At 32.9% G+C, this 27,815-nt stretch overlaps 3 protein-coding genes across 3 annotated transcripts; all 3 read right to left on the bottom strand.

Annotated features, from left to right (window-relative positions):
* Window positions 1-750: 750 nt before the first annotated feature.
* LOC122610166 lies at window positions 751-1,194 on the bottom strand. Its single transcript, XM_043783160.1, has one exon. It carries the CDS (start codon window positions 1,192-1,194, stop codon window positions 751-753), a length of 444 nt encoding a protein of 147 aa, XP_043639095.1.
* Window positions 1,195-4,406: 3,212 nt separating this feature from the next.
* Window positions 4,407-4,938, bottom strand: LOC122579938 (non-specific lipid-transfer protein 2-like). Its single transcript, XM_043752205.1, has one exon. It carries the CDS (start codon window positions 4,870-4,872, stop codon window positions 4,579-4,581), a length of 294 nt encoding a protein of 97 aa, XP_043608140.1. The 5' UTR covers window positions 4,873-4,938; the 3' UTR covers window positions 4,407-4,578.
* Window positions 4,939-18,451: 13,513 nt separating this feature from the next.
* LOC122610165 (receptor-like protein EIX2) lies at window positions 18,452-21,607 on the bottom strand. Its single transcript, XM_043783158.1, has one exon. It carries the CDS (start codon window positions 21,605-21,607, stop codon window positions 18,452-18,454), a length of 3,156 nt encoding a protein of 1,051 aa, XP_043639093.1.
* Window positions 21,608-27,815: the final 6,208 nt, after the last annotated feature.

Below are 27,815 nucleotides of genomic sequence, written 5' to 3'. Positions count from 1 at the left end.
CCTAAAAGAACAAATGCAAAGGATGAGTGGTAAACGAGTGAGAAAAATATGTATTGGGCACCTCTTAATAAAAAATCGCAAATATATGTTGTAATGTTTACAAAATGATATGTGATTAAATTCACAAGCAAACATATTTAGACAGTAAATTAAGAGACACGGCAAGATTGAAATACAACTTTTTTTAAGTAGTTAACAGTTAGCATTCAAAATACCACAGTTACATCAAATTGGGCAATATGCAGTGCTCAGAACACACATGTCTGAGATGAAACTCAAAACTCTCGAAAATCCCCCTAATAATCCACTCCTACAAATGTAGAAAGTAAAATTCGAACCTGGTGGATTTCCTCTAATACAACGTTTTAATGTCTTTTATTACGAAAATGATATGTATGATTAAATTTCATAAGTATACACATGTATAATAAGAAATTAGAAAAAATGAAAAAGTATTGAAGATTAATAAGAAATAAACAAATAAATGTGTCAATTATACAACAATGCTTTAATATCTCTATCACTGTCGTTGGCAGCCATGAGTTAGATCAAATGCTGTTATCATGGTTGTCACCAATATTAATTAGGCACTCACAATCAACCATAAAAGTGAACGCAAAATCATATATATCATCATTATTAGATATAGAAATGAAAATAAATCTATATTTACTTTGCAAATCAAAATTAAACAAATTACTCCATATTACGAGTAGTAAAAAAAAAAACAAAAACTAATCATAAATAATTTCACTCAGGAATCGTTACAAGTACAGGCCTCCATGCTCGTCTAAGTAACCTTTGCCGTAACGTCCCCGACAACCGCCCTCTCAACCCACCACCACCGCGCCGGAAAATCATCCCACCGCCGCCGTCAACACCCCACCGCTTTATTTCATCACAACCCTTTTCTTCAAGCAGCCGCGGCGACGGCGGAGATGATGATACAAGCAAGTCCTTCAACTTTTTTCTCACACCCACATTATTATTATTATGATGACATTTTCTATTTTCCGATGAGTTTACGTCACTCCGATCTGTAAATTCCGGCATTCTCCGTCGACCCAGTAACATTCGTAACGTTTTTCGTCGCCGGAGATGGATTACCGGACTTGTTGACGGCGACGGACTTCTTGTCGGTGGCGCAACCGCACATTGTGTCGCGAGTAACCTTATTTTTTGTAATGTCGCCATTTAAAACACATAGATTTTCAAATTGAAAAAAAAAAAAGTTTTGAAATAGGAATATTATCAAAGTGTGAAACGTCGTCGTTTCATCTAAAAAGTTTGTTCTGTGAAAATTATAGAGAGGTTTGTTTGGAGATAGAGAAAGAAAGAAATGTGTGGGGTTAAATAAATGAAAGAGAATGACGGTTACGGACGGCAAGGTTAGAGTAACGGGCGGTGACAGTTGGAGAGTTAGGATATGATGACACGTGGAAGGGTGTGGGGAATTTTGAAATGGGTGTGTTTGTCGTGATGGGTGAGATGAAAATTATGTGCAGTCCAATTCTATTGAAATAGAATGTTGTTTATTGTACCTCGTGTATTTTTGTTTGTACTCTTGTTTTTATTGATCTGTAAAGTATCTTGTTTGGCATTTTATGTTTGTTTTTTCTAAGAGGTGTATGGATAATAGTTTTATTCGCTGATGAGTTTGCTGTGAAATATTTAATCGTAACGTAACATCAACATACAATTTTAACTTATTTCGAGTAATTATTATGAGAATAATGAGTAATGGAATTTTGTTAGATTGCCCCAATTGGTAGCGTCGGTTGAAACTTCCAACGATTGTGTTGGTTAAACAACATTGTTGGACGGCTGAGTCGGTTTTTGGGTATCGGTTTGTAACGTTTTTTAAGCGATACTAGGGAGACGATGAGTGATCCATGAGTCCATGACTAATCTAACGGAGTATTATTTTTATAATAGAACAGAAAGTCGTTGATGATTATTTTTAAATAAAATGATGATATAACATAAAAGTGAAGTGGTGGTGTTGATAAAAATATGTCAAATTAAAAGTGTTGATGTAATCCTGCCTGATTTGATAAAATTAGTGAAAGAATATGTTAAAATCATTGGGAATGACCTTATGACTAATATTGTAACATAGTTTGTCCCCTTGAGGTTATATCGCCAAATTTCAAATATATTTATTGCAATGCACTAATATGTTTTATGTAGCAAACATCAACGGCTGCCTGCTAAGAATACATCGCTTTTCAATATGTTTTATGCACGTTTAATCCTCAATAACAAGGGGACAACATCCCGTCTAGAAGGAGGCATCGCTCGAGTCATATGAAAACCATTTTAACACAAATTAAGGATTAGGTCCAGATCAAGGCAAAATGACCTCTTACCCCATGAAGACAAGCAACTTAATCTACTATTACTAGCTCTCTTAATCTTTATAACTATAAGTACACTATTTAAATCTTTATAAGTACAAATATGTAATCTATATTTCATTATAAATCATTTATATAGTGATTTTACAAGTTTTAGGTATTATTATAACTAACATTACTCATTTACCTTATCATTTATAATTTATATTATTTAAATTTTATATATAATAATTTAAATCTTAAACATTCTAGTAATGAAAAGAAATATATTATATATACCCAACATCAGACAGTTGTACTGTACAATTTTATTCGACCGTCGGCCACCATCATTGTTCGATACGTGTACTGAATACGTTTACCAATTTTATATACACTACAACTAATTTTTGATATATCATTTACCACTACCGTGCATACATTAGACGAGTATACTTCTATTATGTGGTTACCACATACAACAAACAAAATGACATTCACTCATATCCCTTTTATCATATGGAGCCATGGAGGCAGGAGCATTTGTAAAGGCCCAGTCAAACCTGGCCCATGAGTACAAAATATAAAACTTAAAACAGTATACTCAGCCCATTTTCCATACTTATAAAAGCCCATGTCTCGTGTAAAGTAAATTAAACCACTATTCCCTGCAATTTCGATTTTTAAAAATTTCGTCTCTTTTATAATAACTCGATATATTTTTTTAACGATTTTTATTTTTCATCTTATGTATTTTAAAATTTCGTCCATTTTTTAAGGACTTGTATATTTACATAGAGAAAATAATCCGTACTGCATACTTTACCTAAGTTTAGGTACTGCCACATTAAAAAAAGTTACATATTAAATCCTTTGAATTTAATAAACATACATAACCCCCCCCCTGAATTTTACATAAACTCCTCTTAAATTTTACATAATCACCCCCTGCTTTACCTAAGATAGGTACTGCATGCTTTACCTAACCTTTCCCCATTTATATATGTGTAAAACATTTGCTTTCACATGTAATATACAAAAAGATCATACATGCACAACAATGACGGTTAAAGTGTTCGATGGATCATCTTTCACCGATCACCTCCTATGTCGTTCACCCATACCAACTAGCCTCTATTAATAATAATATTAAGAGCAGGGCCCGACTTCATTCAAAACGAACTAATTATTATATATATATATATATATATATGGTAATATTTTAGTAAGAACACTTTAAAAACATTCTAGTGAGAACAGTCTTAAAATAAGAACGGTGAGAACACTTAAAAAACATCATTTTAATGCATTAAAAGTCCATAAAACTAACATAGTGCATAACTAATTATCGTTATTTAAGTGTTTAACAACACATTAATCCGTCAAAATCGAAAAAATCACGTTTTTTGGTGGATGCATCATTTTGAAGAATATGCATCCAAGATGGATGCACAAAACAAAAAATATGATTTTCTTGATTTTTACAGGTCAATGTGTTGTTGTACACTTAAATAATGATAATTAGTTATGCACTATGTTAGTTTTATAAACTTTTAATGCATTAAAATGATGTTTTTTAAGTGTTCTCACAATTTTTTTTTTAAGACTGTTCTTTTTTTATTGTGCTCCTATATATATATATATATTACATTCACATGTATAAGTTGTATAATTTACATATTGTATAACTTACACCGGTGTACATGTCATCAAAATGTTAATAGTTAAATGATCGTTAAAAGTATATTAATACATTATTCAATGATAGAGTACAAAATTTAAAACTACCGATATAGTTTTTATTGTCTGACAATGTACGGTTTTTTTATAAATGAATTAGATAAACTTTTATAATGTTTTTAAAGAAGTGAAAACTTACAATCGCATTCTTTTTTCTTTGTTTTTGAGGAATCTTACAAACTTAAAAAGTTACCCTTAACTAATAATATCCATAAATCATAATTAAGCACATTAGTAACGCAACTGCTTGATGGTTTGAATTACGACCCCTCCAAGAGCAACATTTCCATTTTCTTTTATCATAATCGTAGCGAAAATGAAACTAGCTAGTGAAAACAAGCCACATATATTAGTATTAAAGATCTCATAATACTTCTTCATTTCATTGTGTTACTCCCAAAAGCATACAGTATTTTATATATATAATAACTTAGGTTGGAATAATTATTTAGTACTAGAGAACTCGACAAGACTTTTAGGATCATAACACAAAATTCACTTTCTAGCATCTAGGAATGGCAACATGACACTGTGTAGCAACACGTTTAGCAGCATCAGGAGTGACATATTGGCGAAGTGTCGGGTTCTTTAGGTATCCACAGAAACAAGGTTGTTGTTCCTTCACCTTGGCACAACAATCGCTAGATGGTGGTTGCGGTGACGAAATTGCACCCGCACACACCATTAGATCCATGTAGTTGCAGTTCGCGGCTTCTGAGCCGGGAACTTGGTTCATGAGAACCAACATGAATGTAGAAAGTAGAACAATAGAAAATACTTTGGTGGAACTCTTCATTTTGGACTGATTAAGGTTTTTGCAAGAAATAAAGAAGAGTGGTGTGGTTTGAGCAAAGTTTTAAGAGTGTACTATTTATAATGAAAAAGAAGATATAGTAGGTGACCGAATTAATGTTCCCGTGACTAAATAGTCAATTGTACAGGAAAAAGATTGGTAGCACTTTATCATTGCACCGGCTAATCTAGGAATGTTAGATTGGGATTGTTAACTTCGATAAATAAAATGTATGATTGATATGATGATAGAATAAAAGCTAACCCACCTAAATATAAAACTAAAAAATAAGGAATAATGAGTAAGTCTTAAGGGGGAGGGAGTGGTCACCCCTCTTCCCCTAACATTAACCAATAAAATTTTCTTCTCCCAACATTAACCAATAAAATTTTGTAACCTTATTTTTTTCCATTCTTCCGCCATCTTCCCTAAATCACTGGCGTCATTTTCTCTCATCTTTCCCAATCTCCACCTCATTATTTCTTTTTCTATTTATTTTAATAGATCAAATCTAAAACTATATAAAAATAAAACATATACATACATACATATATATATAAATAAAGAAATAAAATAAATGTATAGGGACTGAACTGCAATTAATATAATAAAAATGTAGTGACAAACTTTATATATAAACAAACTACAAGGACTGAAATGTAATTATTATAAAAAAAATTAATAAAAGAAAAGCTTGAGATCTGCTTCTTCTCCATTGCAGCAGCTGTATAGATACATACATATGTATGTATTTTTTTACCACCATTATCAAAAAAAAAAGAAAGGTTGGGACCACATCCATCAGCCAATCACACAATTTCTCTCTTCCCTCTTTTCTCTCTCCTTTCTTGCCCCCATCGGTGTTCTTCCCCGTTTTTCCTTCCCTCTCTCCTGCGGCGAATGGCCGGCGGTGGTGTACCCGCGCGGCGCTGCTAGTGGGGAACACACACCCCGCGACCACTCCCCCCCCCCTAAGGCACCTAGCTATCAAATATGCAATGTATCAGATATTTTTTGATAAAAAAACTAGTATTATATCCGGTCGTCGGTCGGAAATAACAAATATTTGGTTAAGTATTTGATAAAAAAAATAAAATAAAACTTTGAAAAATTAATACTCTAATAAATAGGAAAAAGTTAATATTCTTAGTCAAGGACAACAAATATAAATACTCATCCATTAACAAAAAAACACATATCGAATTACAGCTTTAAAAAGAATGTAAAGAATTAAAAAAAAAACCTCAACAAAAATTTATAAAATAAAAAAATCCTATTATTATCATCATTCCATTTCTTTTTTATTACCATCTCTTGTATATGAAACAGGGGAAAACTTTTTAATAGAAGCAAAATAGCCCAATGGCCCAATCTTATTCTGGATCAGGTCTGGAACTAAAAAAACAAAAAATTAATATCATGGCCGATGTTAAGTGGGGTTCAAACCCCCACCAGTGTTATAAAGATGTAACTGATAGCCACCTTCTCTACCCTAATAGTTGTTTATTTTAGCCACACATATAATATTTAAATGGTATGGTAACTTTTTTCTGGACAAATCAAATCAAAACACTGTTCATGCGAATTGTGTTTAAATAGGTTATATATATATATATATATATATATATATATATATATATATCTTTTTTTTTTAAAAAAAATGATATTTTTTTCCAATTTTTAAAAACAATATCTGATATATTTACATGTACATTGTATATATGTGTTATTACTTACACCGTACCCACGAAATGCGACGGTGGTCGTGACGGTGTGAACAACTGTTGGTGGTGGAGGTGGCGTCAAATGTTGGAGATTATTAACGTAAAACTAATTGATGTAAAAGATTGATGTATAAATGATTGATAATGTAAATTAATATTTTAAAGGGTGCTAAAAGAAATAATTACATATTTTCAACAATTTTAAAAATAATGTGTTTCTTGTTTTATAATATATATAGATACATATTTGACGATCCTATGAAATAAATAAGAGATATTTAAGATTGTAAAACACAAAAAAATATCCAGAATAGACTCATGACTCGGTGGGTAAATCAGTCTAATCAGTCCAACTCTATCAGCTTTATAACTCAGTGAACAGCTCAGGCTCGGATTATAGGTAAACCTCGGGCAATTTAGTTAAGATCAGTTACTCGGTAAAATTAGACTTAACTTGGTCATGACTCGGTGAATAATGTTGAAATATTGTTTTTCAAGAAGGTGCATTTAGAAAAAATGATGATGAGGATTAATATCTTTTAGAAAAAATGGGTGTGTGTGAGAGAGAAAATAGAGAGAGAGAAAACCAAGAGAGAGAGACCAATTGGGAAGAAGTCAGCTACAAGAAAAAACAAAGGCAGAGTGGGGGAGGACGGAATGGCGGTTGGGACGCTTCAGTGGTTAAGTTTTACGTTTCTAATATCCCAGATGGTTGTCGTCCCTGGGATCTTGGAACAAGTATGGAAAGATACGGTACGATTAAAGGAGCTTATATTGCAAGGAGAAAGAACAAATATGGGGAGAGATTTGGTTTTGTTACGTTCAAAGAGGTGAGGGATAAGGCCGATCTGATTCTGAAAATGAAGAAGGCGAAGGTGGGGAAACACAACATCATTGCGAATGTAGCTTTGTTCGCTGAGGAGAACGGTGGTCAGGAGGAAAGAAAGGGTCCATGGAATAAAAGTATACATGCTCCAGCAAGACCACCTAAGCCTTTCATTCCTCCTCAACGATCAGCTGGGTCCTGGGGGATGAAAACTTTCAGAGATGTGGTGGCTGGAGATACAGAGGAAATGAATAAGGAGAAGATGATCATGGCTTTTCCAAAGATTATGGCGCTGGGTGGGCTTCACTTCAGGTCAATGATCGTTAGATGCAGTGACTATTCGATTTTATGTTCTGCAAAATCTTTGCTTATTGGGGTGGGACTGGCTGATGTGAAACTCAAATTGTTAGGTCGAAAATCAACCAAGTATAATTTGTTCAGAAATATTGAAGCTTAGAAGAAATACTTGTACAGAAATTCTAAGACGTCCCTCAGAATTAGTTCTTCTGAAGTCTCACCTCAGATCAAGATCAACATATCTGAAGACGTTCAGACTGAAGTCAAAGACTGAAGACTGAAGAAGAAGATCATCTCAGACTCAGAGCTCAGAGAGGATCTTACCTGATTGAAAATCTGAAGGCTCTCAGTGAAAAAGTATTTACAACACTTTTTCACTGATTATGAGGAAAGTCTTTTTGCAGCTTTAACTACCTTTACCCGGCTTATTACCTTATACCTGGGATTGGGAAAGTTTTAGCAAAAGGTTGGGAATAAAGTATGTCAAGTCACATCAAAGAAACTTACATACTTTACCTTAAACAAACATGTTACTTTAAACAAGCATGTTATGGATTTGTCCCACAAATCCATAAATGCATCCAACCATATTTGTACGGCATATTGCCATGTCATCAAGACATGTTTGCCTATAAATATAAGACTTCTCACACTTGCAAAAATGCTTGGAACTTTGGCAATTGCAACGTGTGATATTACTCTAAGTATTCTTACGAGTAATTCCTTGTCGCATAGATCATTTGTATTTCTAGGGTTGTTTAGATATTTTCACAAGTGTGATTATCTTTGTTCCGCAACAACTCTTGTATTTTGTTTATAGATATAAATAAAACACATTGAAAAAATACATCTCGACTCATTGCCATAATACTTGAATATAATTAGTATTTATATAGCTTCAAGCACTTGTTCTTTATTGTTCATGTCCATATCTGGATCGTGGTCCTTAACTAGTCGTTATCTAGATTCGAACCACTTGCCAGTCGGGTTACTTGATATACTTGTGTTTATTACTAACCTATTTTATATCTTGTTATATCTTGTTCTCGTTGTACATCTTGTGTAGGTGGACTTACACAAATATGTCGGGGGTCTAAATCTGTTACTAGAGTTTGGTAACGAAGATAAAGCCACGGATTTTATATATATGGAGTCAAAATGGAAGAGTTGGTTCAGTAAGGTTGAAGTGTGGGTGGGACAGGTCCTCCCATTCGAAAAGATTGCTTGGGTATCGGTGGTTGGTGTCCCATTACATCTTGCCCTAACTAAGGTGGTCAATTCGATCGGTTCACAGCTGGGTAAGGTAGTGGTTTCCCCGTCAATAAAAGATGAAGATTTCAACTTTTCATGCTTCTCGGTAGGGATCTTATGTGGTGAAGGAAGTATAATCAACAGAACTATGACCTTAAAATGGAAAGATTGAAAGTTTAAAATCTGGATTAATGAAGAAAATCGAAAGTGGTGCCCTAATTATGGTGAGGAGAAGCAAGAAAATAATGCAAAAGTATCAGCTGCACCATTTCAGAGTTTTTCCGATGAGCAGGTTCCGATCAGGGAAGAAGAAGAGGTGGTTCCGAAAGGGCTTGATGTGGAAGAAGGCGAAAGGTTGCATGGAGAACATAATGTGGACTCAATGGTAGAAGATTTTCTCACCTTTCCCATGCAAGTTAATGTCAGGGCCTCCCCCAAGGAAGCTGAATTTTTAACGGTTCCCACAAAGAAAAAAGTAATTAAAAGGAATTTTAATAAACATAAATTTAAAAAGAATTATGGGGCGTTTTCGGTGGACTGGGCCAGTAAATTGGGCGAGCCAAATGTCAGGCCCAAGAAAAGACTGAGAGAAGAAGTGTCAAATGGGCTGGATGATTTAGTAGCCCAAGGTTGGGGTAGCCATCCTAATAAGGAGTATTCTGGTGATTTGGGGATCAAAGATAAATTAAATAGGGTGGATTTAAACATTAACCCTAGCCCTTCAGACAATACAGAATCTCATATTAGCGAATTGAAAGAAGGAAATATGGAGGAAGATAAGGAAGTGGAGACGGGCGAAGTAAATCAAATTGAAAGAAACATTGAAGAAGAATACAATTCCACTATGGACATGGGACACATTGTTGGGGTTGACTTTCAGAGTCAGGCTAACAAGGTGAATGAGTCGATAATCAAAGAAGGTATTAATACTATCCATCAATGAATTGTCTTTCTTTAAATATTAGAGGTGTTGGAGGGACTGGGAAAGCAAAGTGGGTACAGGGTTTGAAGAAAAAGGAGGGTGTCTCTTTTTTATCTCTTCAAGAAACGCAACAGACTTCTATTACTGAATCTGTTGTTAGTAATTTTTGGGGAAACTGTGATATGGGCTAGGAGAAGGTTGAACCGACGGGGAGGAGGTCAGGTGGATTGATTTGTGTGTGGGATCCGAGTGTGTTCTCTGTGGTGGGAACCATTAAGGAAGCTAATTTTTTGGCATTAAAAGGAAAAATAAAAGGATATAGTGAAAGTATAATGATGGTTAACGTTTACGCTCCACAAAAGATCAGGGACAAGAAAAGATTATTATGGGAAAGATTGATAGAGTTAAAAAATAACCAAAGAGGCTTTATGGATAATGATGGGAGAATTTAACGCGGTTAGGTGTCCTGAGGAGCAAAAAGGCTCTATTTTTAATCCTCAATGAGCTAGAGCGCTAAACGAATTTTTGTATGAAGCTGACTTGCACGAATATGAGATGAAAGGGAATAAATTTACATTCTTGAAGGAAGAAAATGGGAGACGAAAGCTTAGTAAAATCGATAGATTTCTCGTGTGTGCTGAGATCCTTAATAGATGACCCGAGGCCTGCACGAGAACTCTGCCTAGGTTCTTATTGGATCACAATCCAATTCTTCTCAGTTTTAAGGAGTCTAATTTCGGCCCAAAGCCCTTTAGAGTGTTTAATTCGTGGTTGGATAAAGATGGATTTGAGGAAGTTGTTAATAAGGCATGGAGGGAGGCCGTGGTTTTCGGGTCTGCTGATACAATGCTTATGTTAAAGATGAAATAGGTCAGACAAAGCATTAAAAAATGGAAGGATGAATGCAAGGACAGAGAAGGGGAAGAAAGAGAAAAGTGTATAGAAGAACTCGCTGAAATTGATTCGATATTGGAAGAAAGGGACTTGAACGATGAAGAAAGTTGGATTCCAACTGAATGCCTTAGACGTATGGTGGAGATGGATAATTCAAAGGTCATGGATCTTAAACAGAGGTCCAGAATCAAATGGGCCATAGACGGTGACGAGAACTCGAAATTCTTTCATGGGTTTATTAATAAAAGGAGATCAAGTAACAATATCCCGGGACTTCTTATTGATGGGGAATGGGTGGAGCGTCCTAAAGCCTTGAAAAAACACATTATGGGATTCTTTCAAGAGAAATATAAGGAGGATTGGGTCAACCGACCTAAAATTATTAACTAGGGGGGTCAAGATTGAGCAGGGATGAGGCAGAGGGGCTGATCACTCAGTTCTCCATTAAAGAAATCAAAAAGGCAGTTTTTGAGTGTGGAGATGACAAGGCACCTGGGCCGGACGGGTTTAACTTCAAATTCGTGAAAAGGTTCTGGAATCTATTTGAAGGTAACTTTTGAGAACTTTTCAATGAATTTTATATGATTGGCAAAATCAACAATGGATGTGGCTCCTCTTTCATAACTCTTGTTCCTAAAGTTAAAGATCCAAATGGTCTGAACGAGTTTAGGCCAATTAATCTCATTGGAATTATCAATAAGGTGATTTCGAAAGTGTTGGCTAATAGATTAAAAAGGGTCGTGGGATCAGTTGTTTCACATGATCAAACGACATTCATTGGAAATAGACACATTATAGATGGGCCTCTTATTCTCAATGAGGTTTTTGGGTGGGCCAAAAAGAAAAAAAGGAAGATATTTGCATTAAAGGTGGACTTTGAAAAGGCGTACGATAATGTTAATTGGAGTTTTTTGAATTCTGTTATGGAGTTGATGGGTTTCGCCCCCAAGGTGTGACTGGATTTTCGGAATTCTATCATCAGCAAGATCTTCGGTCCTTGTGAATGGTTCCCCGACATTCGAGTTCCAATGTCAAAAAGGGATGAGACAAGCAGACCCCTTGGCGCCTTTTCTTTTCATTATGGTGATGGAGCTCTATCGTGTATGATAAAGAAAGCAACTAACCACGGTTCGGTGAAAGGAGTTGAGTTAGACAAAGATGGGTTAGTGGTCTCACATCTGCTTTACGCAGATGATTGTATCATCCTTGGGGAGTAGTCTCTCGAAAATATCAGGAATATTGCAAAGGTGTTTAAAGTCTTCAACATATGCTCGGGATTAAAAATCCACCTGGGTAAATCCAGTTTATTCGGTGTAGGGGTGGGCAACAATGAAGTTTATGAGATGGCGAAAGAGATTAACTGTATGGCTGGATCTCTTCGATTTAAATACCTCGGGGTGTGGATCGGTACAAATATGGACAAGTCGGCTAACTGGAATTTTTTGGTTGACATCTTTGAAACAAGATTATCTAAATGGAGAGCCTGCTCGCTATCTATGGCTGGGAGGATCACACTTCTCAAATCGGTATTAGAAAGTCTTCCTTCGTATTCATTTTCTATTTTCAAATCTCCTGGGGTTGTGATAGATATGTTAGAGTCAATCATGAGAAAGTTTTTGTGGGGAAGCATGGAATCGGGAAGGAAGATACATTGGGTCTCGTGGGATGTTATTGCTTCGCCCAAGAGCATGGGCGGGTAGGGTATTTCCATACTTAAAGATTCAAATTTGGCTTTACTTTCTAAATGGGTTTGGAGATATAAACAGAACCGAATAGTCTTTGGAGGGGTGTCATCAAAGCAATTCATGATACAAAACGTGGTTGGAACTATATTCCTATGAATATTATCTTCCAGGTGTCTGGAAGAACATTGTTAATTGTTTAGAAGCTCAAAAAGTCAAGGGTGTAGGCTTCAACAGTATGCTAAGGGGGGAGGTGGGAGATGGAAAGGAGATAAAAATTTGGCTCGATAATTGGGTGTGTAGTGAGCCACTTAAGGTATTGTTCCCTTTATTGTTTAAGCTTGATAAAGATAAGAAAGCTCTTGTGGTGGATAGGTATAACGACAGGGAGGACAGATTCGATGGTAAGTGGTAATGGTCAAGAGGTTTAGCAAGCATGGAGGAGTCGAGGGAATTTGATAATCTTACTATGTTGCTTGATGGGACTAATATTAGGACCAAACCCGATAAATGGGTATGGATGGGGGGAAAAGATAATGTTATGACGGTGAGAAATGTGAAAGAGTTTTTATGGGGAAATCTGGATGCCGGGAACAGAACCATTTTTGAGGAATGCAAATAGGTACCCAAAAAGTGCAATATTTTTATGTGGAGAGTTGCGTTGAATCGGATTCCCACCATTGCTGCTCTTCAAGCTCAAAATTGCTCTGTTGGGAACCAAGTTTGCGTCTTTTGCGAGGAAAGGAATGAAGATGTTGACCACCTGTTTTGTGAATGTGAAGTGGCGGCAAGGGTGTGGCACGCCATCAGTAGGTGGTGTAGGCTGCCACCTTTTTAAATCTTCAACATCAAAGACCTCATGGATTTTCACAAGCAGCAGGCGTGGAACAAGGAAGAAAAACAATTTATCAAAGGGATTATTAGGATTAGTTGTTGGAGAATCTGGAAAGCGAGGAACGAGATCAAGTTCGATAATGGAAAAAAGAATGTGTTGAAGATCGTTCAAGACATAAAATCGTTAGGGTATCTATGGTTTAGTACAAGATCAAAAAATAAAAGTATCACGTAGGAGGATTGGTGTAATTCCAAATTCATGTAAATTGTTGTAATTCCAATTCATGTAATTATTTATACTGCCGGTAAATTGCCGGGGTAAGTGATAATAGAAACTTTACTTGTAAAAAAAAAGAAAAAATGATAGATGAAGTTGAATATGAACTTGACGGATTCCTCCGGCAAGACAGATTAAATAATGATGAAATGTAAATATATCAACTGCTATTATGCTTTAATTTCAAGCATTGAAATACTATATTAATTTTCTTAAACAGATATATTTAAAATTGTAGATATTAATATAATTATAACTTTTTTACTATGTATAGTTTCAAAATGTGTACCTCAAATTGAGTTTGAGACTCTAAAAACTTTTAACTCTCATTTTCATCTACTTGAGTGTAAATCACAACTCACAAGTTCTCCAACTTCAACAAGTATGGTACCTGCGCAATGCGGCAACGATGATATTAGTTGCGATGTGGTGGCGTCGACGGATGGTGATGGCGTCGACGTTAAGTGGTGTAGGTAATTGATACAAAGATATTTGATTTTTAGGGATAGTGAATATATCTTTTTTAGATTATGGAATGATTGTGTAAGTAATTAATTAAGAGTAAAATAATAATTTCGCATGTCCCAAAATTATAAACTTTTCAACATAGGGGTATAATTTTTATATAGTAGTATAGAAGTATAAAAATATAGATTTTCACTTATTTACCTTATAGTGGGCCAGGGGAGTCTTGCCCTTCAATGTTTCATGTTCACAATCCTTCACAATGTATGGATTTTTTTTTCGAAGGGTTTAAATAGGGATATGCGTTATGCAGGGGACTTTAGTATAAATTTGGTTAAAACAATACCTAAGTTAGATAGAGTATTGTAAAATAAGTATTAAACTAAAATAAATAGAATAAAATTTTAACCCTTAGTTTATGATTAAATTGATATACGAAGATTCATGAAACAATTGATGCATTGTGATTTTCATGATGCATATCTGCATGATGATTTTCAGTGAACGAAAACCTATTGTTTTATTTGTTTTACTTTAATGCTAATTTTATTTTACCTAAAACCTATATAAATTTTTTGTGAAAAGCAAGACAATACATATGTAAGTTAAGTGAAAAGTTATTTTAGGAACCCCAAAAATTGCAAAAACTTTTAGGAACTTAATAAATCAAGCTTAATCTTTGGTTATTCTTTACATGGTGATTGTTTTTTGATTATTTTTGAGTTATTTACGTGCAATTTTGGATTATACAATTATGTGGAAACATGTATCACCCATTATATAATTTTTGGAGACATGAACTTTATGATCACATGTGCACAAATAGTGCTTTGATCACATGTATGCATATCGATCATGGGTATAGGTAAAATAAAACAACTATTAAGGTAAAACAAATAAAACAATAGGTTTTTCTTTAGTGATAGTCATTATGCATCATGAAAATCATCGTATATCAATTGCTCCGTGAATCTTCGTGCATCAATTTAACCATGATCTAAGGGTCAAGATCTTGTCTTATTTGTTTTACTTTAATATTTGTTTTATAATACCCAACCCCTATCGATCATATATATGTAAGTATTTTATAAATTAATGTTTTAATAAGATTGGTGATGATCAAATATTCATAATGTATATAGATAGTTATATAAACATTTGTAACTAATTACATAGCAATATAAACATGTGTAATCAATCATATAGTAAATAGTTTTAATTTAAAAAAAGTTTAAAAAGTTTCTGCAATTTTTGGGTTCCTAATATAAGTTTTCGTGTAAATTAAACCTACAAACAGTCAAATAATTACATTATTTTTAAAGAAAATGTAAAACACGTACTCGGTAAATATGTCGGTCATTCTGTAATCAATTATTGGTGATTGGGTTCTTCAAGTACAGGTGACCCATGCCATTTAATTTCTTCTATTAAATTTGGATTGCCTTCGGTGACAGAACAACGATGCAATTATGTTGGCAGGAACTATCAGTGTAAAAAAAAAAATTAACGTCAAAATTTGAGTCTTAACGTATTGTCTATTTATATATTCATTTTAAAAGAAATTTTGATTACTTTTGGAAGAACTCTAGCTACAAAGCGTTAAGCTCGGGTGTGTAATGGAATTGGAACTCGAGCTTGAGGTTGGATTAAGACTATCCTTGAGCTGCCACATCATATTCTTAGAAATCCTTATACATTTTTACAAATTTTTTAAATCTTATAATTTTATCTCCAATCATATAAACATCCTTACATATCCTTTTACCCACACTAAAAATAAAAATATATAAGGTAAAGACAAGTAAGGGCATGCCCTAAAGTAAGAACATCTTTAAAAAAAACCCTTAGTTTTGAACAAGCTTTAACCACAAAGAATATCCAAGTAAGCTTTTTCTTTTACCTTTCATTAAAAGTTTTTATTTTCAAAAATCTTTTGAAGCTTTTATGAGTTTTTCGGGACTATGACTTTTTATTTCTAGTATATTTCAAAGTTTAAGCTTTTTAAGTTCAAAAAAGCTCCAAGGACCCTTTACTAAACAATCCCTCGTCAACTCGACAAGCATTTTGCTATGTCTAAAGTTAACCCAAAATCTTAAGTTCTTGAGCCTCTTCAAATACCAAAAATCTATTAATTAGTGTTCATATTCTAAAGTTTTAGTTTACCGGGACTCAAAAAGTCCAATATATTTTGCTATTCCATCCGTCTAATTATGTTTGTACTAAAAATTATTTATTACTACTTAATATGTGAATAATTACCAAATTATTCAATCAATAAAATGCTACTTTTTTTTTTATATATATATATATAAGTCACATTTGGATTAAAGTTAGTGATAATGAGGAGTTGAGGGTATAATAGGCACTGTTGTAAAACTCACCGAGTAGAGCCGAGTACTCTTTGAGTACTCGCTACAAGGTAAGGTGTCGAGTCGACCCGAGTCGGCCGATTATTTCGAGTACTCTCCGTATACACCCGAGTACTCCCAACTCACTTGTCGACCGACCCGGGAATGATTAACGACTTCCGCAACCTTGATAATAGGTCGACAGACAAAAATCGTCCAAATAAAAGTTTTCTTTAGTTTGGGTTATATGTATTGTGAGCAATTTCGGTTCGCTGATGATGAACTTAATTTTTTCTCAATACAACACGGATTTGGTTTATGGAATGAGATTGCAAAGTGGAAAAATAAATGAAGACATGAATGTTAATCTGACATGAGGATTCAAGAAGATTTGACTTTGACAAAGTCAAAATTGAAAATTTCGGATCAATTTCTCATGTTTGTATTTATAATTGTAGCATTGTTAATTTGTTATGTATACTCATTGCATTAGACTTGAATTAGAAGTTATTTGTTGTATTTTGAATGCACTTGCTATTTTGAATGAAGTTGATTAATTACCAGTTAATCTTGATGTCCTTTGTTTTGTGTTCCGATCATATTTTTTCTTACTAACAACACATAGATGTTTTAGAATATAGATGTGAAACTTCTAAAATATTACTCGTAACACATTTTGGAACACAAATCATATACATAATAGAAACCATGATTCTATAATCATATAAAATCAATGAGACAAGTACTGTTACACCATTGTTTTTTACAAGGTTAGACTTCATTACAATTGATAGAGATCTTCTAAAGTTAAGGTAATTTTATAGGTAAAGTTAAGAGAATCTTGACCATTGGATTAAAATCAATAGTTAAAATTTAAAGATGACTTTTTTAATCTTAACAATTAATTTTAATCCAATGATTGAAATCTCTCAACTTTACCTATAAAGTTCATTGAATTTTAGAGGATCTTAATCCCATTACAACTATACTTGTTGATCCATACACTACACTAACGATCGACAAAAGAAACAAGTTAAGCAATTGTTTTAGTCTGAACAGAAAAATACATCTAAGCCTATTCTTTATGTCCATAGACCAAAGGCTAATGAAAAATACCCTAATGTTTACAAAGCATTTGAAAATATACCCTATGTGTGCAAAAAAACTCATGGTGTGGCAAGCTTTCTGTTGACAATGCTTTGACTTGGTGGCCTTCTCTTTGCTTTTTTTTGTTCTTATCTCGTTTCTCCTTTTTCTCTACCCATTTCCAAGGATCCCCAAAAAAATCTATGAAGTTTAGCCTTAGGACAAAGATAAACACCCTGTTCTGCCTTTTAAAGTCTTTGTTTGGGTTGCGAAACCACCATACTATATATGCTTTGTAAGCCTACTACTCCCTTTGTTCCAAATATAGTGTCATCTTAATATTTTTATTTTAGTTTGTTCTAAAATAAATGTCCAATTTCCAAAGTAAGATATAAACTTTGCCATGATACACTTTTTCACATACTGGTTCATAAGAATCTGTGTAAAAAATAAATGGGTAATATTTTCATACTGCTACTGAAATACACAAAGAAGGGTAATGATTAATCATGTATGACAAGCAACGACATTAGTAGCTAGCTTTCAACGGGCAGATGACATCATAGAATTATTTAAGGTTGGGTTGGGTTGGGTTGGGTTGGGTTGCTAGTGTGGCAGAGGACCCAAGTCCAATGCCTCATTTAGTGCAAAAATATTTCAAACGATGTAAATGTATGTAAAACAAGTTACAACTTGGATCAATGATGTTGAAAGAATATAGTTGGTTCGATTCATGTAAAAAAAAAGTGAAACAGAAGTGAGAACATATAGATAAAGATAATTAGCAATCAATATTTATACAGAAGAGAAGTGGAGCAATATAAAGGTACAAGCTGCTGTAGTTACAAGGGGAAAACAATTATTACATAGAAGGAGTATGATATTTATCCTGAATGGAATCAGAAAACTGTAACCACTGATTCGGGTATAAGGTTGAAGCAAAATAGGGGTCGTTTAGTTGAAGACTCCGGCAATTTCACCAATTTTCTTTGGAATCATTTCTTATAACAAATTTAAAGAACTGAAAATATGCAATCCTCCATGATTTGCTAATTATCAATGGAGTTACAATCATGAAAAAGCCGGCAACCAATCCAAAAACTGTACTAATAATCAGGCCCGTATCTATTTTTTCTGAATTATCCTCATCATTTTGGTCTTTTGTATCAGGTATTCGGACTGCACAACTCTTTAGAGGAGCACCACAAAGATTGTTGCCTAAGAAGGACGACTCTTTGAAGCTTTGAAGCTGAGTACTTGGTGGGACTTTTCCTGTCAAGTTGTTGTTCGACACGTTGAAGTTGCTCAAGAAACTCAAGCTAGACAAGCTCATGGGAAGCTCCCCCGAGAGCCTGTTCACTGACACGTCAAATGTTTCAAGTGATTTCAGGTTTCCTATGTTGTTCGGTATCTTTCCTGTCAATTTATTTCTTGAGAAGTTCAATGATTTCAATTTCAGAAGGTCGGTTACCTCACTTGGAATTTGTCCAACAAGTTGGTTACTTGACAGGTCGAACAACATTACTAATTCAAGAATAGTGCTATATGTATCTTCTCGTCCCTTCAACACCAATAGATCACTAGCAATAGTTGCTCCGCCATAAACCACATAGAAAGAAAACTGATCATTGGGGATATTTTCTTTTCCAGTAAGGATACTAAAGTTGTTGAAACATTTTTGGATACTTCCTGACAGATTGTTATCAGCAAGATCCAAAATCTGAATATTTGTAAGAAAACAAAGCTCATGAGGAATGATTCCATCAAAGTTGTTGGATCTGAGGTTGAGAAGTCTTAAAAAGGAGAGTTTTGTTCCTAACCATGTTGGAATGCTTCCAATAAGTTCATTTCTACCTAGTTGAAGGATTACTAGCTTTGTCAAATTCATTAGAGAAGCCGGTAATTTACCTGTTATTCTATTCTGATTTATGCTTAATGACCTAAGACGAGATAATGAACCCAAAGTTCTTGGAATTGTACCAGACAGACTATTGTTCCCGAGGCTTAAGAATTGCAAATCTGGCCAGTTCTGCCAGCATTCGGGAATGACACCAGACAGATTATTATTTCCTAAATTAAGAGCTTGTGTTTCTTTCTCGCCATTGGAACACAGTAATTGGTGTAATGATCCTGCAAATAAATTATTTGATAGATCCAAAGAAATCGGAAATGAACCATTAGAGAGATGAGTTAACTTTCCACCAAACTTGTTATAACTTAAGTCAAGTAAACGAAGTGTTACAGGGATACTCAGCAATGTCCCCTGGATACGATTTTGAGACATATCTAAACACTCTAAGTTGGTGAACGATCTCCAAAATGAGTCGGGCATGTATTCTGTAATGTGTGTGTTGCTTATATCCAACTCTATTAAATCTTTCTGCTTTTGAATCCACAATGGAAATTGAGGCCCTAAAACCCAAGAGTTCAAATACAATTTCTGCAGCTGGAAAGGGGGAATCCAGGTTGGAAGTCGAGGTCTTAGAGTTAAATTGTTGCCTTTTCCGTTTAGATATATCAAGTTCACTAATTTGTCAAAGTGAGCTTCAGTCACAACACCTGTTAGCAAATTGTAAGAAATATCCAAATTAGTCAACTTGGAAAGTTGACCAAGACTATCAGGAATGCTGCCGTTCAGTTGGTTATCTGAAAGATACAAATACTCCAATGATGACAGTCGTCCGATTGAGAGTGGAATAGGACCAGAAATTAGATTTTCAGGAAGTAATAATGCCCACATAGAAGATAACTGTCCTATGGCATCTGGAATTGTACCAGAAATACGGTTATAAGAAAGTTCTAGGATCTTCAGATGTATTAGATGTCCAAGTTTATCCGGTAGATGACCATATATACCTGACTTCCCGACGGATAAGGACTCCAAACGAGGGGATTTGCAATCAGAAAAACTTTCAATAAGGTACATCAAGCTAATATTACTAAAATCATTGCCTGACAAATTGATCTCTCTCAAATTACAAAGATCAGCGAAAGATTTTGGTATCATCTTGGTGAGTAAGTTATCTGAGAGGTAAAGGCTAAGAAGAGAGGTCAAATTGTGAAGGGAATCAAGAACAGAACTTGAAATACCACAAGAACTTATATCTAACAAAACAAGATTACTAGCTATAGTATTAGACAACTCTTTCAGTAACAACGAAGAGTTCATGAAATCATTCTCGGAAACATATAGAAACTTGAGAGATGTCAAGTTACGGAAACTATAAGTACTATTAGGAACAGAGTTATGAAGATTACATTGACTTAGATCCAAAGTAACCAGACTATTTATACCAAATATCCAATTTGGAACAGAGGTATTAAAGTTGTTAAAAGAAAGATCAAGCAAAGTAAGGGATGTAAGATTAAGACTAGGAACATCAGGATATATATTTGAAAGTTCACAACCAGACAGACGAAGTTCGACTAAATTAGAAAGAGTATTGATCACCTGAAACCAATCTGTTGCTTCACTTAGGTCCACACCACTCATATCAAGGTGATGCAACAAACGTAGCGTTGACAACCATTGCATACTTGTCATACTTGTTTGTTTTCCCTCATCATACCACGAAATTCCAAGAGACAAGACGTTGAGTTGAGAAAGATTTCCAAGTTGAGGAGGGACAATTCCACTAAAGTTAGAATTCGAGAGATTAAGATAGTTCAAGTTTCCAAGGGAACCTAAGAAACTAGGAACTTGGATCCCTCCAAAATCGTTGCAGCTCAAGTCTAGATGTTCAAGTTGCTTTAAATGCAACAAGGATGAATTTATATCTCCTCTCATCCTATGAAACTTTAATGTTTTTTCGTATGTTTCGTAGGAGCTGTAACTTGATGTATACGCGCAATCTCCATTAAGTCCTGGAAGATGTATTTGACGAACATGACCTGTAACGTTATCACATACTATTCCAGCCCATTTGCAGCAGTCACTCTCCTGATCACTGATCCAAGAAGCAAGTCGATCTGCTTCATCTATGAGGCCGTGTTTGAAATCAAGAAGTGCGTTTCTCTCGACATCCAAGCATAATGCATCATCAATTTTTTGACTAGATGAGCAAAAATGAAACAAGCGGGTTAAAATAAGAACCAAACACAAATGACATGATGATGAAAAACGAGCATTCATTTTGAATGTTTATGTATAGATATAACCAAAATGGTCAATAGATTTTTAGTTTATATGAGTAGGCTTCAAAGATATATACGTATCGTTTTTTTCTTCCTTTTAACAACCAGAATCAAGCTATGAAAAAATCAACTAGCACAAGTAACAAACTTGGTCCACAATAAACCTACCATAATGCCAAATGTATACACACTAGCCTATAGCCCGTGTGGCCACAAATCAAAAAACGAATTTGTTTTCACATTTATTTAATGAGAAAAAAAATATCATTATTAATCTAGATAAACTTTTTTTATAAATATATATTAAAAAAAAATAGTTTATTGAAAAATGGAATTCTAGGTGCATCACATTTAGCACCTTCGCGTTTACTTCAAATAATATTTTTTTATAAAAAACAAATACCTATGTGAGTAGTAAAAGATAAGTTTTAAAGCAAAATATACAAAGTATATATATATATATATATATATAGGAAAGTTATTTGTGAACTATTCACATGTGAATATAGGTGATTTTAATTATAATTTGATCTGTTCATATGTGACAAATTTGTTCACATACATTATTCACATATGAACATCAAGTTATAATTTAAAAGTTTTCATGGTTCTTTCACTTCAAATGGTTCTCAAATGAACTTTTTCCTATATATATATATAATATATAGTTTAGGATTTCATTGAAAAAAAAATTATTAACTTAAATAGATGGTTTGTAATATATTTTGTATGTTAGAAGTTGAAGGTTTAAAACTAATCTCTTTATGTGGTCTTTTTTGCATTTTAATTTTTTTGAAAAGATTTGGCATTTACAGTTTATTCTATTTTGTTTTGCTTTTTGCCTTTTTTTTTTCCTATTGAATTTTGAAAATGTCATTTTATTTCTTATGTTTTCCTTCTTTTACAATTTTTTTTTTTATATTTTGCTGTATCTTTTGGTTTTCCTTTTATACCTTTTATATATTTGGATTTTTAAAATGTCATTTTTTTACATTATTTTTTTATATATTTTTGTGTTTTTTATTTTTTCTTATATTTAGTTTCCTTTTGTATCTTTTCAAAAGGAAAAAAAAAGTGTACATTTTGTTTAACTTTAGATTTAATTTAGGGAACATGTTTTTCTTTTATATTTCAAAAGTTTTTCTTTTGTTTTTTAGCTTTTTTTTTGTCAATTTTTTTTCTTTAGATTTTAGAAATGTCATTATGTCCTATCTGTTTTTCTTCTTTTATGTTTTTATATTTCGTTTTTCGAAAACATTTTTTTTACATATTTTGTTGTAGTTTTTTGTTCTTTATTCATGTATGGCTTCTTTTTGTTAACATTTTGTTTAAGTTTGGTTTTATTTCAGATAACATGTTAGTTTTTTTATACTCATTTTGTAATTTTTTTTCTTATAGAAGATTTGTTTTTCATTAAACTTTTCATTTGTTTTTTCCTCCAACTATTAAACACATTTACGATATTAAGTTTACGTTATTGTCTTTAACGAACAAGACAATAATAATGCAAGAGCTTTAAACCAGAGCATAAGTTCTTACAAGTTTTCCTAACTAGAAAGTGCTCTTTGATCTCCATTTTCATGTTTTTATCAAGATTTCTTGTTATGGGTCTCAAATCATCATATCTTCTTAAGAGGAGGATGCCTCTTCATTAGGATTAAGTCCACATTATGGCTATCTTCATCCTACTATCTTTGGTGTTCTTGCTAGTTTGGTATCTTTGATCTTATATCATCAAGTTTTCTTCAACAAAGTTGTTATAATCTTCAAGTGTTCTTCTAAAGGGTGATCTTAACATCTTCTCCAGCAATTCAACTTCATCTTCTAAGCTTTCTTCCACCATTTATTTTGGTGTTCTTTCCTTGTAAGTTTATACAAAACCTTGTTCAATACACTAATTATATAATATAAGTTGTATGTTAGTATGTTTGTTAAACTTAAATTTCTTCCATGATTTAGTCTTAATACACAAGAAATGTTTGAAGGTTCTTTATCTTTATCAGAATTCGATAAAAGGTCTTTTATCTCTACCTTAAACACCTCCAATTTACAGTCATCTAAAATTTCCTTTCGTTTCTTCTTACTTTCTTCCTGCTGACTTGCATTCATTCCAGACCCTTTGGCTGCATGCTCCCATATGAAAACAATTAAAAAATAAAATTCTGAGTCAATATTTTTAAAATTTTTCTGTTTTCTGTTACTAAAAGATAAACCCTGTATCCTAATCCATTTAAAATGCCTAATGGAATTCCAAAATTCTTGTCTCCAGTAACAAGGATCACATCAACATCACGGGAATCCGTAGTAACAAATTGAAGGAACATTTGAATGGTCAACGCCCTGTCAGCAATGTCCTTTTTGTGTGCATCATGCGGCGTATGAGCCAGAAATACTCCTGTCCCAAACAATGATTTAACCGCAGCCTCATCTAACAACCAAAAATCAGCAAAAGCAGTCCACTGTAGAAAATCTCACTCCAAACCAGTTTTTGCATTTAAAAACCATTTAATGTTGTCGTATACTTGCGTGGATTTTACACCCGCTGGGATTGGCAGTTTTCTGCGTCCCAATACATAAGTCCTTTACGTTTTGGGACACCATTAGCATTACACTTCATTTTCTTTGAACAAGATGCCATTTTCCGCTTGGACTGAGACAAATTCCTCAAACATATCTTCATGGTCACGAAAGTCTAGCTTTAATGCCGTTGCAACAGTTAGCATCGGGAGCTTTTGAGACTCGTCCATGTTTCCATCTCTCCTTCTCTGTAGATATTCCTGTTCCATCTTCTCCTTTAACCCTCTGATTGATGAAATCGTTGATGTAAAGAAAGCAAAGATGTGACGGCCTGATCTGGGAAAGAAACTTAAGTAAATGGTCTCATTTAGACCCGAGAAGACGCCGAAAATCAAAAAAGAGAGAGATTAATTGGCTTGAAATAAAAACGGAACTAAATGTAGTTATGTTCTATTTTTTTCCTTTTATTATATATATATATATATATATATATATATATATATTTCCCTTCTTGGAACGACATTAGTTAGATTGACACTTCAAATACATATATATATATATATATATATATATATATAGATCAATCATGTTGTAGACACCACCTTGACGCTTGATTTATCGTCCAAAATCTTACAACAATTATATACGTAATTCATATTAGTCGTAATATATGGTTTTCTACATTTTAAGTTTTATGAAATAAATATATAAATACTTAGACTTCTTGCATTTTAACTTTTTTGAAAAAATCAGGTATTTATATTTTACTCCTTTTTGTTTTATTTTTTGCCTTTTTCTTTTTGTTTGGACTTTGAAAATGCCATTATATTCCTTTTGTTTTCCTTCTTTTACATTTTTTTTAACATTACTTTGTTGTACTTTTTGGTTTTCCTTTTATAATTTCTATACCTTTGGATTTTGAAAATGTCATTTTGTTCTTTCTCTTTTTTTTTTTCCTTTTACATTTTAAAAATATTTTGTTAAGATTATTTTTTTAGAGTTAATTACTTAAATTGTACCTAACGTTTGCGCGATATTAGTGGTTTCATACATATTCTTTTGATATTACACGGATCATACCCAACGTCTTCAAAAGTCCACTCGGACCATACCTAGACCCAAACGTTGTTTGATGACCGTCAAAATCCTCCTACGTGACTTGTATGTGAGGGGTAAAAATGTAATTTCATGCGTGTAGATCTGCCTTTAAATCACACCTTCAAAAACCTACTTTCAAGTATATAAGATTTTCACTTTTGTTGGATCTTATATATCTTTTCATCTTTATCTTACCAACAGATCCCACTCATTTTTGCACATCAGATCCCACCACCACCACCACTATTCTCCAGCAAAAATGAAAATCTTATATACTTGAAAGTTGGTTTTTTGAAGGTGTGATTTAAAGGCAGATCTACATGCATGAAATTACATTTTACCCCTCACATGCAATTCACGTAGGAGGATTTTGACGGTCAACAAACGGAGTTTGGGTCCAGGTATGGTCCGAGTGGACTTTTGAAAATGTTGGGTTTGATACGCATAATATCAAAAAGAAAGGTATGAAACAAATAATATTGCGTAAATATTAGGTACCATTTAAGTAATCAACTTTTTTCATATATTGTTGTGTTTTTTTGTTTTTCTCATATTTAGCTTCTTGTTGTATCTTTTAAAAAAGAAAAAAAAACAAAAACTCTACATTTTCTTTAGCTTTGGATTTATTTAAGGGAATATGTTGTTTTTCTATATTTCTTTATTATTATTTTTTTTAGTATTCTTTTTGTCAATTATGATTTTTTTTTGGATTTTGATAATGTTATTATGTTCTATCTGTTTACCTTCTTTTATATTTTTAAATTTCTTTTTTCAAAACATTTTTTCATATATAATTTGTTGTATTTTTTGTTTCTTTAATCATATTTGACTTCTTGGTTGTTAACATCTTGTTTAAGTTTGGTTTTATTTTGAATAACATGTTGTTTTTCTATATTTTTTTTGGAATTTTTCTTTTAACAGATTTGTTTTTCGTTAAACTTTTCATTTGTTTTAACTTACAACTAGTAAACACATTTACAATATTGTGTTTGCATTATTGTCTTTAAAGAACAAGACGGAAAATTATTGTCTTTAATAATTGCGGAGAGGGTTTTCCAAACTACCTAGTCATTTACTAAATCATACTTATCTTTTTTAATTATTAAGTATATCCTTGTATACATTTACAATATTGTGTTTGCATTATTGTCTTTAATAATTGCGGAGAGGGTTTTCCAAACTACCTAGTCATTTACTAAATCATACTTATCCTTTTTTATTATCAAGTATATCCTTGTTTACATTTATTAATTTATTTTAATATAATTTATATATAAATCAATTACAATCATTATTATTGGTATTATGATTCTTATTTTTCTTAACATATAACAAGTGCCATACTTCTCTTTTAATTTTACAATAGATTAAACCCGCATGTTGTGCGGAAAATAAAAATAAAATATACAATAACTAATAATTACATAATTATTCAAAACTATGATAATATAAAAAACTGTCGGGTTACGAATGATGCAAACAATAAAATTATAATTTATAAATATATGATACATCAACTATGTTAAAGTATGACTAATGAAACATAAATATATATAAATCATTAAATTCGTTTTTATGATATATATTTCTTATATATAATAAAATAAATTCTTTCAGGAAAATAAACAATCTCATTTAATTATAATCATGATTGATGATTAGGATTAAAATTGATGATTAAGATCATATATGACAACATAAATATAGCAAATTAAATAAAAAAAAGGCCAAAGTAATTTTTTCGTCCCTGTGGTTTTTCGAATAAACACTTTACATCCTCGCCGTTAATTTTTGGCTAAAATCGTCCCTATGGTTTGCATTTCGTCCTTGGGTCCGTTAACAAGGCACGTGAGGGGCATATATGTCTTTTTACCCATTTGTTCCTATGGTTAAGTGCAAAATTTGTTCTTATGGTTTGTGATTTTTGCATTTTCATCCTTGAATTTAACTAACTTTCAAACAAAAATTTAATCAAAAATCAAAACAAACTCAAATCAAAAACATATATATACACATACATATGAGGATCTAATTTAATACCGGTCGGTACAACTAATTTAATTTATTTTATTTTCTTAAAAAATGTTATAAAACTTACTACGAAAATAGTCAAAATATAATTAGAATTCACTAAAAAAAAACAAATATGTACTTTATAACAAATTACAAAAAATAACATTAATGTATTGTAAAAATAATTTTTAAAAAAATTCAAAAAATAGAAAATGTGAATACCGGAACGGTAATACCGAAAATATCAGAAATAGTTGTAGCGGGGTACCATCCAATACCGGTATTATGGGTATACTACCGGTATTTAAAATATTGTATGTACGTGGTTGCATTTGAAAGTGATTAAGCATATCCTCAAATGTAGGTATATAGGTTTTTGTTTTGTTTGAAGATTAAATTGGTACGGTAATTTTTGTTTTTTTGTTTTTTTTTGAAATTTTTTCCTTGAATTGTTAACGGCGAGGACGAAAAATGCAAAAACGATAAACCACAGGGACGTTTTTTGCACTTAACTCCATGAAAGGACAAAAATGCCCCTCACGTGACTTGCATGTGAGGGTTTTAACCACAAAGTTATA

This window comes from Erigeron canadensis, chromosome 8, assembly GCF_010389155.1.
Source record: "Erigeron canadensis isolate Cc75 chromosome 8, C_canadensis_v1, whole genome shotgun sequence".
Lineage (NCBI taxonomy): Eukaryota > Viridiplantae > Streptophyta > Magnoliopsida > Asterales > Asteraceae > Erigeron > Erigeron canadensis.
Note: the sequence above shows the minus strand (reverse complement) of the source record. Positions and strands in the feature narration are given on the sequence as shown.